Below are 16,041 nucleotides of genomic sequence, written 5' to 3'. Positions count from 1 at the left end.
TGTTCTGCCTGAATAAGAATCTACAAAGATCTTTAGTCAAGACATGTGATCTGTTGTTCAACAAGGGGGATAAAAGCGTGTTTACTCCTCCCTATGTGATTTATTTGGTTATATTCTAAAACCTTTCCTCATGCCAACAGAACTCCAAGTACTACACTAAATTTTCCTGTACTGAAGGCATATGCGATGGTTAGTTTGACTGACACATAAAATACCCAAAACAAAATACCTCAAGACTTGAGGATTTTTTGTTTTATGAATTAGAGACATGAAAGGATTACCTAGGTATCAGAAGTGTTATAAGCTCACATCTGTAAGTCTTTCTTGGAGATTTTCATATTTCTTATTCAAGAATGTCCCCTGTCTGAAATATTTCAGTGTTCACTCTGTATCTTAGCTTGAAATTTATCTAATCCTTTTTAACTGTTAATTTTCAACTACTTTTTCTTCACACATGCTTTCCTAGTAATGTTGAACACTTCTTACATTTTTATTCCAGATGTCCTGAAAACATGCTAGAAAACATGCAAACATATTGTAAAGGTTTAAAATTCGGGGTGTGTATGCATATATCAACAGGAGTTATGAATTATGTATACCTCAAGCCTATATAAATTAGATTTTGAAGAACAAGCATCATAGTACTCAGGCAGGTCATAATAAGAGATTCCATGTGAAATGTAAAAACTACCTTGAATAAATTATCCATAAGTTAACACTCTCATTAGAATGACATATTTATTATTTCTGGGTTTGTGACATTGCTTTAATGCACTTTGACTAACTGCTCTAACAGCATGTTAAGAAACCACTGCAGGCCTTTCCCCCTCGGAATTAGCAGACTTTGTTTATATTTGAACTAAAATGATTTAAAAATAATATAACATTAAAAACAATCACCCATTTCCCAATGTAGAATAATAATACCATTTTCTTCTGCCCAGAAACATTTAATTAAAGCAGGATATAACTTTAGTAATTATTTTTGCACAGAATGACTCTAAAATTAATAGTCAATTGTAAGACTGTTTAAAAATTGGGAGACTGACAATCAAAACATCTTAAATGCTTTGTTTGTGTGATGAAAAGGAGTGATCCTTTAATTCCCTCACACACATTAAACTGATTTCACAGACTTTCTGTGCTGGTGTTTAACATAGTCAAGTGCTTGAGGTTACATAAAATAAACAATCTTGAGATCTGATTGCAAATGTTTGCAATTTATGATGTAAACTGAATTTGTGAAAAAATAACAGGATCCCATGTCACTGAAGCCAAAAAGGCATTTTTCAGAAATCAAAATAGTTCCGAAATTTGAGTATTGTATTATGCTAAAGTATTACCATCTGAGGATCTAAAAAGTTATGAATCTGGGGAAAAACTCAAAATAGATATTTATCAGTTCAGCTTCAAGCTAAGGCCTCGGATCTCAGTGGGCCTCCTGTATTATAGGGCCTTTAACACTAATGATGTTTTGAGTAAGTTCTTTTAATTCAGTTTTCCTTAATCAGGGATTTTATAACCTGCACATCCTTAAGATCTGGGGGACAATTGCGGGAAATTTTAATTATTTATTACGATTATTATTGAGTTTGGACCAAAACGACACACATTGGGCAGACTTTATAGTGAAGCTTTCTTCAGTCCCCTTCTCAGAGTGGCCTGGAAACACGGGGTTGGGAACTCGGGGTTCACACATCCAGGCGTTTGGGCCGCGGCGCTCCGCAAAGCGGGCTCTGCGCGAGACCCAGTGGGAGGCTGGACCCCCGAGGGACCGACCCCTACGGGAAAGGAAAGGTGGCCTCGGTACCCGCTGAGTCTCGGGAGAGGGGACGCGGGAGGACGCCGCCGGCGCCCATGACGCAGGTCCCACAGGCCGCGCCAGGCTCGGGCACCGCCGACGGGGCCGAGAAACTTTGACCTCGCTCTTTCTCGCCCACTGGGGCTGCGTCCGCGGGCTCCTCGGCCAGCCGCGCTCCCTCGAGGACCCGATCCCGCGGGCTCGGCACTCAGCCCACCCGGCGCCGGCGGCCCGAAACGTTCCAGCCGACTTAGGCCCCGCTGCCGCGCTCCTTCGCTGAGGCCGGGCGCCCCGCCGGCCTGGGCCCGGGCGCAGCGCCTCCTTTGACCTCAGGCTCCCGGAGCGCAGTTGTAGGGATCGGCTAGGCCCCGGACGGGACCGCCAGACCCTGGCCCCAAGTTCTCCCGTGACCTCCGACCTCCCTCGGGTGCCTCTGGGAGCGTCCGAGCCCGCGTCGGTGGCTGCATTAGGGTTGGAGCGTGGAGCCTGCCCGTTTGGACCCTGGACTCGACAGCCGACGGGAGCTCGCCGGAGGCCACCAGCCCAGGCAGGCGGTGCGGCGGCTTCAAAGCTCACCCCGCCCCCAAGCAGATGTTTATTATGAAAACTAGGGACGCTTGTCAAGTAGAAGACCCGCAAGGCCTGAGCGCTGAATGCGGCGCAAGTCCTGTTCAGCGGCCTTTGAAGACTAAAAGATAAACATGATCACCCACGTCTACGCAGAGTAACAGCTTTGAGTGCGAGCTCAACCCGGGAGAGGGCCGGGTGCGGGCGGCAGGAGCACCGCCCGAGGACGCGGGGCTTTGTCGCACGGAGGGTCTCCTCTACGCGTCCTCCGCCCCCAAGGGGGCCCCAGGGGACACACGGGGAACCCTCAGTTTTGTCGAAGGGTGTCCCTTATCCCAGGAGCCCGAGTGAGAAAGGAAGAGAAGGTCCTGTCCCGGGTCTTCACGGTCCCTGTCTACTCCCCAAATAGGCAGCGACTCCGGGCTTAAGTAGGTGAGGTTTCTTCTGGGAGAGGGGACGGATGAGGGCTCCTTGGTACCCTACAAACGGCTAGAACCCGGCTTTTCCTAAATACGATCCTAGCTGCTACCTTTTCATAAATTTAACGAACGAAGACTCTATTTGAGCCAAAGAGCTAAACTGAAGTGGGACGCAGGGGGACCCGCCCTCCCCGCCGCCCCCGCCCCGCTTCGCGGCTCTTATCCTACTTCCAGACCGCCACCGACTCCGGGGTAGGGTCGGCGACCTGGGACTGAGCGTTTTGTAACAATTAACCCAGGTGGACTTCGCACCGCGTGACCACGCTTTCCTTCCTTCCCAAAATGTTCCCTAAATGAACTTCAAGGGTGGAAGTGCAGCAAAATGAAGAACAAGAGTCCGTTTTAGGGAAGGAGATTATTCTATTCTACGTCATTTTACATAGTATCTGTTCCTTTATTGATTTAGTGTAAAATCAATCCGGTTTCTTCACTGGGTGGATAAAACGGGGCAGGAGAGGGGGATTTTCGCTCAGCGCTACAGACAGCCACGAGAGTCATCCTTCTCACCGCCCCTTGATTGCCGCACGTAGGAGCAGAGGCAAGCTCTTTCCCAAGCTGAGTAGATAGTCGAGAGAGATACATATTCATCAAAAAGGAAGAAGGAACGACTATCCTGGATAGTTTAATAGTAACAGGAATAAAGATGACGCGAACCCCATCAAATGAAACAATACTATTTTCATTCAATTGATCGCAAAGTGTCTTCAATTAATAACTTGGCACTTATTTAAAAGGTTTAACAGAGGTGAGACCAAAACATTTTGTACCGACAACACGTCATGAAATAACAGCATCTTCTTTTGCTCAAAATAACTTAATACACTAGAAAAAATATGGCAAATATAAATAATTTTGTTTTCATGGAGAACAAATAGTTACAAAGCTCAACCGCATACCAAAGTTCAGCTAAAAGAGCTTTTCCTCTTTCTTGTAAATTAGAAGGGATTAAAAAAAAAAAAAACTAAGGAGACTTTTAAAAGAATTGGGATACAGATTGCTCAGTCCAGGGTACCCCAGTTTAAATAGCTACATGAATTGAGACAAACAAAAAATATTTGAATATACACCTTTGTGAGATAAAATGCAAATGTTGAAAGTCAACCATTAGTTCACACATTATAGCCAAAATAAACTTTGCTCGTGTGTATCAACATATTTTACACAAACTTAGTGCCTGTATCTAGCTGGGTGTTGTTTAAAGTGAGTGTGATGGGACTGAGAGGGGGAAATAAAGCAGGGTCCTCAAACAGGACTTCAGGAAATTTGCAAGAGGGAATACAAGGGGAGAGGGGGACTCATTGACCGCCCATTGTGTATCAGGCACCACGTGAGGCGCTGTACCTTCATCATTTCTCTTTTCTTTTCCCCACATTTTCTACTTGCTTTTGTCGTCTTGGGACAATCAGAGTGTAACTTTTTTGCCCTTCAAACTTTTTTCTTTTGTCCCCCCAGGATTAAACATGGGACAAAAAAAATATATAGATAGAAATATATATCAATTTTCAGATGCTTTGGGTATTGTTTTTCATACCGAAAATGAAAATGGAGTTAAGTGCGTGTGAGTATAGCGGGAGGGGGGGGAGACACCATCAATGGAATACAAGTAACATGCAAACTGGACTTTACTGTCAGCAGTCTGGACAGTTCTGCCATAACAATTTCTCAGAGAAATCATTGTCTGTGGTTACCATTCTTGTATTAATATCATTTTTTTATCTCCTCATTTTTATACTGTCTTCCCTCTTCTTGCTCTTCCATACGTGGTGGTTTTTAACTCAAAGCATCTGATTCAACGTAAAAGGAGGCCCGCCTCTCTTATCAAATTTCTTGTATTAAAGTGAACTTCGCAGAAAAAGGTCAGTTTCAAAACCTGTGAACTTCCCAGCTGCGTATTTTTTTTCATCTTATTCTTTAAATAAGTATACCTCTTCCTTCTGTTTTGCCTTCTTAGCCCATTAAAAAACAAAACAAAACATACACTTTAAGTTGGTAACTCCCGCCCCAATTATCTCGAGATCTGTCCCGGTTATTTTTCCATATTTTTTAATGTACAAAATATTTTTTTCTTTTTTATTCCTTGGTTCTCCGATTTCAGCTTCTGCTGAATAGCAATGTTCCCTTTCTCTTTTTCTCTCTGGTTTGTTTTTTCTACAGGTTCCCCCTCATTTTTTATTAACAAGATTTTTATTTCTACGCAAAAGTCCATCGTTGCAGTTTTACCGTAGGCCACACTTCACTGTCCCAGCACTCTTCAGACTTCCCAAACCCATCCCTACAAAGCCAAATTCTAGGCCCCCAGACAGGTGAATGGTCAGGAGCCACGAAGCTGGTGCCCTTCTTGGGATCCCGGGTGCTGCCCTCCGAGGCCGGGATGCAGAAGGGTGCAAGGGGCCATCGGCTGGGCAGAGAGAGGCTCGGATTCCGAGGTCCGGGGCAGGTAACAGAAGCAGCGGGGCTCGGAGGGCATGCAGGCTGCGCGCCGTGCTGCAGGCGCGACCCTGGCGCTGGCGTTGCCGTCACAGACCCAGGGCGGCCGCGTGCTTTTTGGCTTTCAGTCTGAGATCCGCGATGCTGGAGTTCTTGCTGGTAGTCTTGGCAGCAGCAGCGGCAGCCACGACGGAGGCGGCAGATGCTGAGTCTGCAGCCAGCGTGGCGAGCGGCAGTCCGAAGGGCGGCGCCGGGAACATCATGTAGGGCGCGTGCGCGGCCAGGTGCGGGTGCAGGTGGTGGTGCGCGTGCGCCACGGCGCTGTCCAGCTGCAGCTGCGCCTGAACCTGAAAGGACAAGGGCGTCACGTTGCAATGACTATCCTAGGGTGACAACAGAATAGAAAGAGAGCATTAACGGCGTCCAGCTTAGCTTGGGGAAGGCTGGGGCAGGGGACGGGAAACGGACGTTTAGCTGACCTCACTGTGACCGAATCTGGGATACTCCAGTGCCCCTGAGTATTCTGCAGCTCACTCAGAGTGGCTTATCCCCCTGAGACCCAGCGACTCCCATCTGCGGCGACTGTGGCCGCCCCCTTAGGAGCTGGGTTGGTCAGAGGGCAACGATGCTATTGTGGTAATACATCACTCCCCTCAAAATAACAATGTATATTGGATAGATGATGGGGTGAGCGTCCTTACCCTCCTCTTTTGGTGCTGTCATACACCTCTTAACCCACTGCTAAAGTACCAATAAGCAAACTACAAAACTTTAAAAATGTCACTTAGAGAAGTTACTGCATCTTCATCACAACTGGTACACTTGTTACTACTCCTAAAATTTACTACTAGTAAAATTACATTGGGATCTTGTTAAAATGTAGATTCTGATTCAGAAGGTCTAGGTCAGGGTCAGAGAATCTTGCTTTCTGACAATCTCTCAAATGGTACTGATGTTGCAGACTCAGAGATCACCTTCTGAGTAGTAGGGGTCTTCTCTTAAGATTCCCCTCTCTCTCCAGTCATTCTCTCCTGCTTCAGACGCCTAGCATCAGGATACTAGAATCCAGTGGTGCCAAGAGAGCTACGACCTCCTTAACACTAACGCTCAATATACGCCACGCTCAGGTATCTCTTCTGACTAGGGACTGGCAACTGAGAGTTAATTCATGACTTCATAGTCCTATTTAGCAAGAGCCCTGGCCAAGGGTGGGGAATGTCTGATACTGGTTGGGAATGGGTTGCACCCTTAGGCTTGGAGAATGGGGAGTTCAGAGCCCTGGGATATCCTAGGATTAAATCATTGCTGCAGGCTGTACTTTTAAAATGTAGTCTTAAAGGTTTCTTTATGGCTAAGAAAGGGTTTGCATTGGCAAGGTGTCCCTGGGAAGACCAATGTTTTCCTCTCTACTAGAGATGAAGGTTTGCAACTTAAAAAAATAAAAAAATCAAGTCTTAACTGGTAGTATTTTATTTATTTATTTATTTGGTCAGAGACATTTAATGTGACCAAGAGGTAGAAAATACCTCAAAAGATATTTACAGAGTTGCCTCAGAAATACCTTAGGACTAACCTTTGTATTGGAACTGACAAAATTTTAATCAAAAGGCTTTTCCCTTCCTTTCCCCAAGTGCAATCTTTAGTGCATTTTTAAAGGACCAGTTGCTGCCCTCAGGCATTGCAGGTTTCCCATGAGGACAGAAAGGACTAAGCATGTAGGCCTCTGACACTGTATAGGTTTTTAAATGGGAGTGTGTCCTCTCTATCAACTGAGAATTGATTCTCTAACTGTACACACATATTAGAGCTCAGAGAAAGGGGATGTTCAACAGTTCAAGCAAATATCCAGGTCTTTATACAGTTAAAAACAGGTTAAAACTGGGCTGTACTTGCCTGCTGAAATGGCATCCTTAAAGCACCTACATTGACGTAGGGTGCTACTCTACAAGCTTCAAATTGGCTGGCAGCCCCTATGAGGACACCTGTGAAAAATGGGGAACAAAACAAAATAAAGTGAGGTTAACATGTTCAGCACTTTCTCCCAAGGTTTCAAATGGTACCAAGATAGAACTATTTCCTTTGGAACTGGACTGGTATCTTCCTCAACTGTTGCCAGAATTAAAATCAATGTAATTGACTCTCAAATTTTAGGACTCTCATTAACTGCCTTCAGGGTAGATTTTAAAATAAGGACCACAGTTATCTTTGAGAAGGTTTTTTTCTGTCTTCGTAATAACAGTATTCCCTAATACTCTTTTTATTTAGAGTATTAAATGTTCTTTGTCTGAGAAGCATACCTTTATGAAGTTGATTTTCTTGCTTTCTACATTTAGCTCTTCGATTTTGAAACCAAACCTAAAATTGGTGGAAAAAAAATAAAATCTAGGTGATATGACTCAAAAATTTTTTTTTTAACTTACAGGAGTATGACGAAGAAAGAGTAGTGTTTTAGGCAAGGAATGGAAGATACAGCAATCTTTGAATTATATACAACAATCTTAATTTCCAAAGTTAAATTCATAAATGACAAAAATAATTTCCTTTACTTTTGCAAGATATATTGTTTCTTGATAAATAACTCAAGTTCTGTTTTCATGTTTCCACAATTAGAGTCCCCAAGGCCTAAAACTCACCCTGATACCTGATACTAAAGTGATAATGGGTTTAGATGTTTGCCCAGTAAGACCTGAGAAAAATGTGCTCATTAAGAGCCTGTAATATTAATTAGCTTCATCTTCAAGAAAAACCAAACACCAAAGCAAATAGTGACTCTGTGTTTTTTTTTTTCCTTGGGGGTGGGGAGATAAGAGTGGGGGAAGAGGTAATTAGTGTTATAAAAGCCTCACTACAAAGAAGTTTAGAATTTCTCTCTTCCTCTGTGCAGCAGAGTGTAACCTGGTAGCAGAATAATTATGCCATTATCATGATAATCTAATTTGCTTCCACAGAAAAAGTTGCTGACTAGTTACAGTAGTAGAGAAGTATTCAGAAGGTAGATCAAAATTTAAATTAAAATATGAGAAAAATAAATACCAGCAATAAAGTTCATTTATTACAAGAAAAAAGAGCATTCTGTGAAATGGGAGTGGGGTATGAATCATGTAATTCCGGATAATATCTTCTCCCAGACACTACCTTCTTAGGCAAACTTGCCAACTTTTAGAAGCAGTATGGCAGATTTTAAGAAATTCAAACAAAGCTTGCTTTTATATGCCAATAACACAGCATTATGTTCCAATAATATGGCATATTGACTGATTCGCAAGTTTATGTTTAAAAACATGAAAGCAAAATACTGCTTCAGAGCTTTTTTCTTGTTTTTGAAAGCAAGTGTCACAGTCAATGTAAATCTTCAAAAATTCCCCTGCCATTTAGTGTAATAGAAGGGTAGATTTCAAGCCAGGGTGGCATTCTTTGTGTACCTCACATGGCCTGAGGCTTCTTGCCTCTTTTTTCCCCTAGAAGAGTTGGAACTGATATACTAATGCTCACAACTGTAATAATTATCATCATGTCTTTAAGGGGTTTCTAAGCCTCTAGAGATCTCAGTACACAGAGCAAAGTAGGACAGGCTTAAAAAGGAAGGCTCTGCTGTTGATGCTGTGATGACCAAGGCAGCCTATTATTACTTTTCCCCTTTAAGGGGACTGCTCTGTTTTTGTCCTGATCCTATTACAAGATGCGGGGAAGCCCCATAAGAATTGCATAGTTCGCTGCAGATGGTGGTCTCTGCGCCCAGAGACCCAGGGAGTATCTGTTACAGTGATACTTTGTAACAGCTGCAGATGTTCAGGCCTAAAACTGCTCCATGTGTTCAAACAAATAATGACCATCATTTTCTCCTATTTTATTATTTGAGTGGAAATAAAACCTGAAACATTTAAATTCGTTTTCCATAAAAACTAAAAGGATATGTATGCATATATGTATATAATTTTTTTTCCCTTAAGTGCTCCCAAAGCCTACTTTTGCCATTACATTCACCTCCACAACCAGTAAAGAAAATCTGCTCCAATACTAACTTCACTGAGTGTGGCACTTGCTGGGATCAGACTTTGGAAATGTCAATATTAAGATATGTTGGTTGTTTTAAAATCAAGTTTCTGATTCAGGTTTGCTTCCCTGGTTAAGTGAGAGAACAAAGAGTGACCAAATGCATTTATTTTCTCCTCTATTTCACACACAGTTTGAGATCGACCGCTAACGGCAGACTGTAAAATTCTGCACTTAACAGTTGCTAATTTTCTTTATAGTCTGTACATCTATAAACCTAATTGGCATATCCGCCTGGCAAACCTAGATCCCAGAGCAGACCCTCAAGGAAACCCAACTCGGGCGAACAAAATGTTCGTTGTAACTTTTAAAGCATCCAGAAGATAAAACGATTTCTGTGGGATTTTTTTTTGAGGCTTATAAAAGTAGGCCCATTAGGATTAAACCACATTAAAGGCATTGTGAGGCGAGGGGGGTGTGGTTTATAGAAACCCTGGGAGCAAGCCCAGCAAAGCTTTCTTCTGCTGGGAACATATGTTGGTATGGGGTGGAGGGGAGAGCCCGGGAAGGCTTTAAGAATAAGATGTACTTTGGAAAATAAGACCTCCAGCAAAGACTTTTCTTCCCTTCTCACCTCACTCCAGACACTTGAACCCGCACACTCATCGTGTGTACCTCAAGCGACTCTCCAACCCCAGGCATGCCCCCTTCTCCGCTCCCGGCGACCTGCTTACAGCCGGATACCTGCACTCGGGCCTCGGACAGCCCCAGCCGTTGGCTCAGTTCTTCACGCATGAAGGCGTCCGGGTAGTGAGTCTCATCAAAAAGCCTCTCCAGCTCGTTGAGTTGTTCCAGGGTGAAATTGGTCCGACTTCGCCTCTGCTTGATTTTGGTCTGGCCTTCGTCCTCCATCCCTTTCGCATCCTCCTTGCGATCCTTCAGCTCTGGGGACACTGGAGGGGGCACCGCGGACGGGGCCAGACACGTATGTCCGCGCGCGCACAGCGACAAAAACAACAGAGCAAATACCATCAGCAGATGTGCCTACAGGAGGATGGCGGATTCTGCCCCCTCCCGGAGTTCCTGTCCAGGCCCTCACCCCGCTGAGAGGAAGGGGATCCTGGAGATGCGAAGTATCAGCTGGGGTGGCTGCCCGCGGGGCAAGGTGGGGCATTCACCTACCCAACCCCTTTCACAACGGCGGCCTCAGTTCACCTTCTCGCTCTGCACCCCCACTGTCCCCTGCCCTCCCCCGCGAACACAGACCAATTCCACTCACCCTCTCTCGCGCGTTCACTCTCTCCCACACACGCACAGAAACCAAAAGCGCCGCGCCCCGTGGGTCACAGAACGCGCTCCCGGCAGAGGAGGGCGGCGAGGCCACGGACCGGGCTCCGACACCGGCCCTGCCCGGAGCGCGGACCCCTTCTCAGTCAGCGCTGGCTGCCGCCGGCTCTCCCGTCTTCTCTCAAACTTGCTGGTCTAATTTGGGAACAATTGGGCTGCTGGGTCGCAGCTGGAGAAGCCCCGGTGCTGCACTGCGCTGGGAGCCACTTCCCGGGGCGCTCTGTACAGACCCGGGGCTCGAGCCAAAAGGCGCGGGCGGCCCCTGGACAGCCAGGCAGTCCGTGTCCCCGCTGCCGAAGCCCGGTCGCCAGAGCAGAGGCACCCACGCCATGTTGGCGGCCTGGAGGGCTCGCTGCCCACACCCGACCAGGAGAGAGGCAGAAAGCTGGCTTCGGGAGGCCCGCGACACAGACCGCTGCCTCTGTCGGCTGCTTCTCCCTCCCCATTGGAAAGGCGGACTCGACCCTAACCGCAGAAACCCACAGAGATCAACAGGTTCAAGCGGAACATTCGCGATCCGCCGTTTCTATTGGTTGCGCAAAGGCTTTTCACGCATCCAGAAGCTCGGATGTTTAATAAAATATGCATTTTTCTCCTCTAGGTTCGCACACATCCGTTGTCACTTTCCTGCCCTTCCTTCTCCACCCTTTAGAAATAGAAGCTTCGCGAGTGTGAGCATACAGGGACACCAGAAGGATGTAGCTATATATATATAGGCCAAGGGGCATTCATCAGGGGAGCTGGTATCAACGTAAGCGGCCCTCTGGAACCTTCATCCTCTGGGCCTGAGTCGGAGACTTGGCTTTTTAAGGTGCCAAAGCTGAGTTTAGAATAATCGAGGCTGTTTTATAGTTCTTCCTAGCCCAGAATCCTGATCAGTATGAGTGTTAAAAATCATTTCTATAAGAGCCGGGCTGCAGAGAAATTATTTGCCCTGAGTTTGGAAACCAACAATCCCAAGACTTCATTTACCCTGGGTTGACTCTAAATTCGCGATCCGGCCTGCTGGTGTACCCAGGGCCCGGAGATTGGGACTTAGGCCAGGCAGGCTGCACCGGACTGCCTGACAGTTATGCCACCACTTTCCATGTTTACTTGGTAACCCGTCTGGGAGAAGACCACTAGAACTCAGCCCGGGTTGGCATTCTAGTTAAGCGTTTCCCCGCTTATCTATTTCTCAAGAGTTCGTTTTGCGGGTATGTGTCCTTCCTCCAGGAAGCAGTAGATAATATTGTAGCACAAACTTAAGCCAAGTTAATAGGAAAATATTTCCATTTATATTGTAATGAAATTTAAATATGAAAACACACCCTTCAGATTCTGCCAAAGCGGTGAGAAGCCTTTGTTTATTTCACGCTCATAGTGGAAGCTCCTCAAACTTTGGGGGCTTCAAAGAGAAAGATGTCCACATTTCCAGTTGATTAATAGACTTAATATAATCCCTATTTCGCCCCCAAATTTCCACTTATAGGCCTAAACAAGAACAGACTGTGTTATAAACAACTTAATTGCTTGCTTAAATATGTGATTCTACGCATGTCACATATTTTCTTAATTGGAAAAATATGGCAGCTCACCAGTTACTGCAGGCACCAAATGCCAAATTAATTTTATTGTTGAACTCCTTTGAATTGGTACAGGATGCTCCACCATTTAGAAAAAGCCTTTTCCAAACACTTTGCTGGCACCAAAGGATTATCCCACCACAAAACCAGAATACTGGATGATGCCGCGCAGTAAATATCGGAAAACTAACAAACAAAAAAGGAGCCTAATGCATCTCCCGAAAGAAAACATTGCACAGCCTGAACCTCAGTCTGCCTTGGTCGCACTCTACCTTCATAGCTCTAAGAAAATGGGAAGTTTTGGTCCCTGAGATTCAGGGATTCAGAGTCTTCACGGAGTTGGAGTGGTTCTTAGAGGCAGCCGCGAAACCCGGGGCGACTCCAGGGTGAAATCCCAATCAATCTCCGTATCCGTATCTCTCTCCCCTTTCTCCGTCTCTTTTTTTCTCCCCTCGGGCCTAGGAAAGGGACTCCCGCAAACTCGGCGCTACATACTAACTGTAATCCCGCCGCCTGGCCCAGTGACGACCAGCACCCACTTGGGCAGCCGGGTCCCCCGAACTTCCCCACCCGCCTGCCGGCCGTCCGGCGGGGCCCATCCTCCGGTTGGTGAAAATGCATTTGGGTGGAAAGGGAGTAGCGGGAGCATCGGAGAAGGGCGCGCGCAAACCCCACACGCTCCCCCTCCTCCACACACACACACACCCACACCCACACACACACTCGGACCCCACCCACGACCGTGCACACCACCGGACTCCCACCCCTCCGTCCTCACTCTGGCTTCCAAAGCTGGGGTCCAAGGGCCCTCTCCGCGTCCGCCCCCCTACTCCTCCCCCGCCGGGCCTGGGGATCCTCTCCCGCCCGAGAGGAGTCGGGAAGGCGGGAAGGGGAACCGCGGCCGGGGGTCGGGCCGTTACCCTCGGTGAGCCGCGGGCTGCCCGGCTCCCTGCTTCTCTCGGCGGCGCCCATGTCCAGCTCCCGGACGGGAGAGCGCCCTCCTCCTCCAGCTCCTCCGCCTGCTCCTCCTCCGCCTCCACCTCCTCCGCCTCCGCCTCCTCCTCCGCCGCCGCCGCCGCCTCCGCCGGCCGCCCGGACTGCCGGGCTGCTGCGGTCGTCGCGGCCCGGCTCCGAGCAGCCGCTCGGCTCCTTGGCCCCGCGCAGCGGCCCGCTCTCCAGCACCTCCCGGTACGTGATAGCCTCCTTCTTCTCCTTCACTTTCTGGTCAAAAGACTTCGAGACGAACGCCGTAAGTTCTTCCATCGCCAGAGATGCCCGTCAGCCCCACGCTCAACCTCTCCCAGCCGAGCAGCCCCGCTCTTTTTTTTCCTTCTTCTTTTTTTACTGCTCCAGCCCCCCCAATAATAACACATCAATGGGGCAGGGGGTGGGGGGAGGGGGAGGGGGAGGGGGGAAGAAGAAGAAAAAGAAGAGAAGAAAGAAGAAAGAGGAGGAGAAGTAGAAGGAGAAAAAGAAGTAAGAAGAGGAGGAGGTGCAGGAGGAAGAAGAGGAAGAGGGAAGGGGCGGGGGCCGCCGGAGGGAAATGGGAACCGCTGCTTCCCCGCCGGAGCGCGCTTGTTCAGTGTTAAGATCTTTGACAATTCTTCCTGCGGAGAGTTCAGATCTGATAGCGACGCAGCGCTTGAAGTCTCACTATTTATACTTCGCAAAGGCGGCCCCTTGTTCTGAGTAAATTACCTCCCCTCGCAACTCGGAGGGAGCCCCTTCCCGGGAAGCTCCCGCGCCACTACCTGGGGGTGGGGGAGTGGGGGTTGGGAGGTGGTGGGGGTGATAGGGAGAGAGGGAGAAGGGGGAGAGAGAGAGAGAGAGAGAAAGAAAGAGAGATTGAGATTGATTAAGGCTGGAGTCCAGGATGGCTGGAGCTGGAGTATGAGGACAGAGAAGGGGGACCGGAGGGAGTGGGAAGAAGAGGCAGTCCCAGGCCGTCCGGCTTTTCGGATACCTCGGCCGCCTGCGCTCTTGGCCATTAATTCAGGATTGACAAGAATCCCTAATTAATTTAATTAGGCGTGGATTTTTGCGTTGGTGTCACGACTTACTTAAACACTGGGGAGCTGGACTTATTCCGCCGGGGCGTGGCCAAGAGGAAACTGACAAGTGCGCGGCTCCAGGAGTCAGTAGGGTATCCCGACCTGGCAGACGACCCTGCGTCCTCGCCAGGCGTCAGGGTGCAGCGCAACTGCTCGGCTCCTCATTGCTGTCCCGCAGCCCTGCCCTGCCTCAGAACCCCGGAACCCCATTTCCGTATCCTGATCCTGTGCCCCCGTCGTACATGCCTGCTCTCCCCAACGCCGACCCGAAACCTTGTAGCCTGGCATCCTGGCTTCACAACCCTGCCGAGTCAGGGTCCTTTACAATTTCTCAGGCCCGCGCAGCTCCTTTTTGGGGGCTTCCCGGCCCGCGGCCAGAGCTGAGACTGGGTCTCCACCAAGCTCCCCGCCCCAGAGAGTTTGTGAGTCACCCCATTATTCGTGTCCTGCAGACCATGCCGACTCTGCCGACAAACCTCGCTCCACTGGCTGGTTGGTTTAACAACATTTTCCGAGCAGCTGTTCCCTGACAGGTTCCATTTTAAAGTGTTTCTTTAGCGCTTGATCAAGGACAGTTTGACTTCGTTCCCTCTTTGAGGTCTCAGGAGCCTCACCCTTCTCCCTTACTCTTTGCACTGGGACTCCTCCCACAATGAACTAAAGAAACTCTTCTTTAGAATCCCAAAAGCATTCTAATTAATTTCCTAATTTTGAAAAGATCATGATGATTCTTCTTCGAGTTGGAAAAAAAAATAGATGTTAAGTTTGTGCCCCACCTAATTTCATTTATCGTGGACTATTTTAAAAAATGCTCTCTGGGAGAAAAGTACCCCTCCTCTCCACTTAACGCTACGATTTAAAATTATATCCCCGGACTGTTTTCATGGAAGCTGTTATATAGATGGACACATCTATATTCTTGCGTCATATATGCGTATCATGCAGGACAAAGCTTCTTGTGAGAAGTGTGGCCAAGTATATATACCCCTCACATAAGGCTGTTTACATGTGAAAAAAAGAATACTTACATATTGAAAGTTATATTTACCTGCTTGTGTAAACACACCTTTTCAAGTGTGGCTTCGGAAACATTTTTGAATAGTCTGAATATTAAATACAGTCTTTCTGATGTTAAAGGTAACTTGTCCGTTTTCTTGGATCTTATCGTCTTAGTAAAAATAAAAGCAATTATAGAACTTTGATTCTGACATCTTCCAACCATTGGTTAAGGCATCAACACAAAGTTAACAGATAATTTGAGAAGTTCCGTCAAAGCAACATAAAGCATTCGTAAAAAGAGAACACAATTATACCTTAATATGTTACTATTTCTAGAATATATCTAACTGTGTCACTATTTTTCACTACTTTTACACTTTTCAGATTAAAATATTCACAGTTGGTGAACTTAAGATGGAAATCTTACTTTTTAGAATTGTTACTTTGCTTTTTTTCTCTTGAATTTAAAGGTTTTTTTTTCTTAAAATATTTCATTTATTGCTACTTTTAGGAGAAATAATTAAGAACTTTAAGTTTCCAGTAGCAGTAGCTTTTAGGTATCAATAAATTACAGGAGTGCTTTCTTTTATTACACTACAAAAGAGATTCAAATACTCACACTTTCTAAAGTTATATGAATTTAGAAATATGATTTTGCAGTTAGTCTTGGGTTACCATTTGTGACTACTTTACTTCTGATATTATTAGAGGGGACTAACCATAAAATTTTAATCCTTTAGGAAAATCCACTTTTAAGGTTATTTAGCAGAATGACAAGTCATGGGGTCAACTAAATGGATGTGGTGCTCAAA

At 46.6% G+C, this 16,041-nt stretch overlaps 1 protein-coding gene across 3 annotated transcripts; it reads right to left on the bottom strand.

Moving 5' to 3' along the window:
* Positions 1 to 3,440: 3,440 nt before the first annotated feature.
* On the bottom strand, positions 3,441 to 14,325 carry SHOX2 (SHOX homeobox 2). Of its 3 annotated transcripts, XM_070466520.1 has the most exons (6): positions 13,100 to 14,325; positions 12,371 to 12,451; positions 10,012 to 10,220; positions 7,572 to 7,629; positions 7,168 to 7,256; positions 3,441 to 5,657 (listed from the first exon to the last, which is right to left on the bottom strand). In XM_070466520.1, the coding sequence occupies exons 1-6, from the start codon at positions 13,440 to 13,442 to the stop codon at positions 5,364 to 5,366; spliced, it is 1,074 nt and encodes a 357-aa protein (XP_070322621.1). In that variant the 5' UTR covers positions 13,443 to 14,325; the 3' UTR covers positions 3,441 to 5,363. The 3 variants fall into 3 exon arrangements, with proteins under 3 accessions (XP_070322621.1, XP_070322620.1, XP_020770723.2); XM_070466519.1 differs by lacking the exon at positions 12,371 to 12,451 and having other exon boundaries at positions 13,100 to 14,310; XM_020915064.2 differs by lacking the exon at positions 12,371 to 12,451 and having other exon boundaries at positions 3,441 to 5,621; positions 13,100 to 14,302.
* Between the last annotated feature and the right edge of the window lie 1,716 nt (positions 14,326 to 16,041).

This window comes from Odocoileus virginianus, chromosome 4, assembly GCF_023699985.2.
Source record: "Odocoileus virginianus isolate 20LAN1187 ecotype Illinois chromosome 4, Ovbor_1.2, whole genome shotgun sequence".
NCBI lineage: Eukaryota > Metazoa > Chordata > Mammalia > Artiodactyla > Cervidae > Odocoileus > Odocoileus virginianus.
The sequence above is the reverse complement of the archived record's forward strand: the minus strand, read 5'-3'. Positions and strand labels throughout refer to the sequence as shown.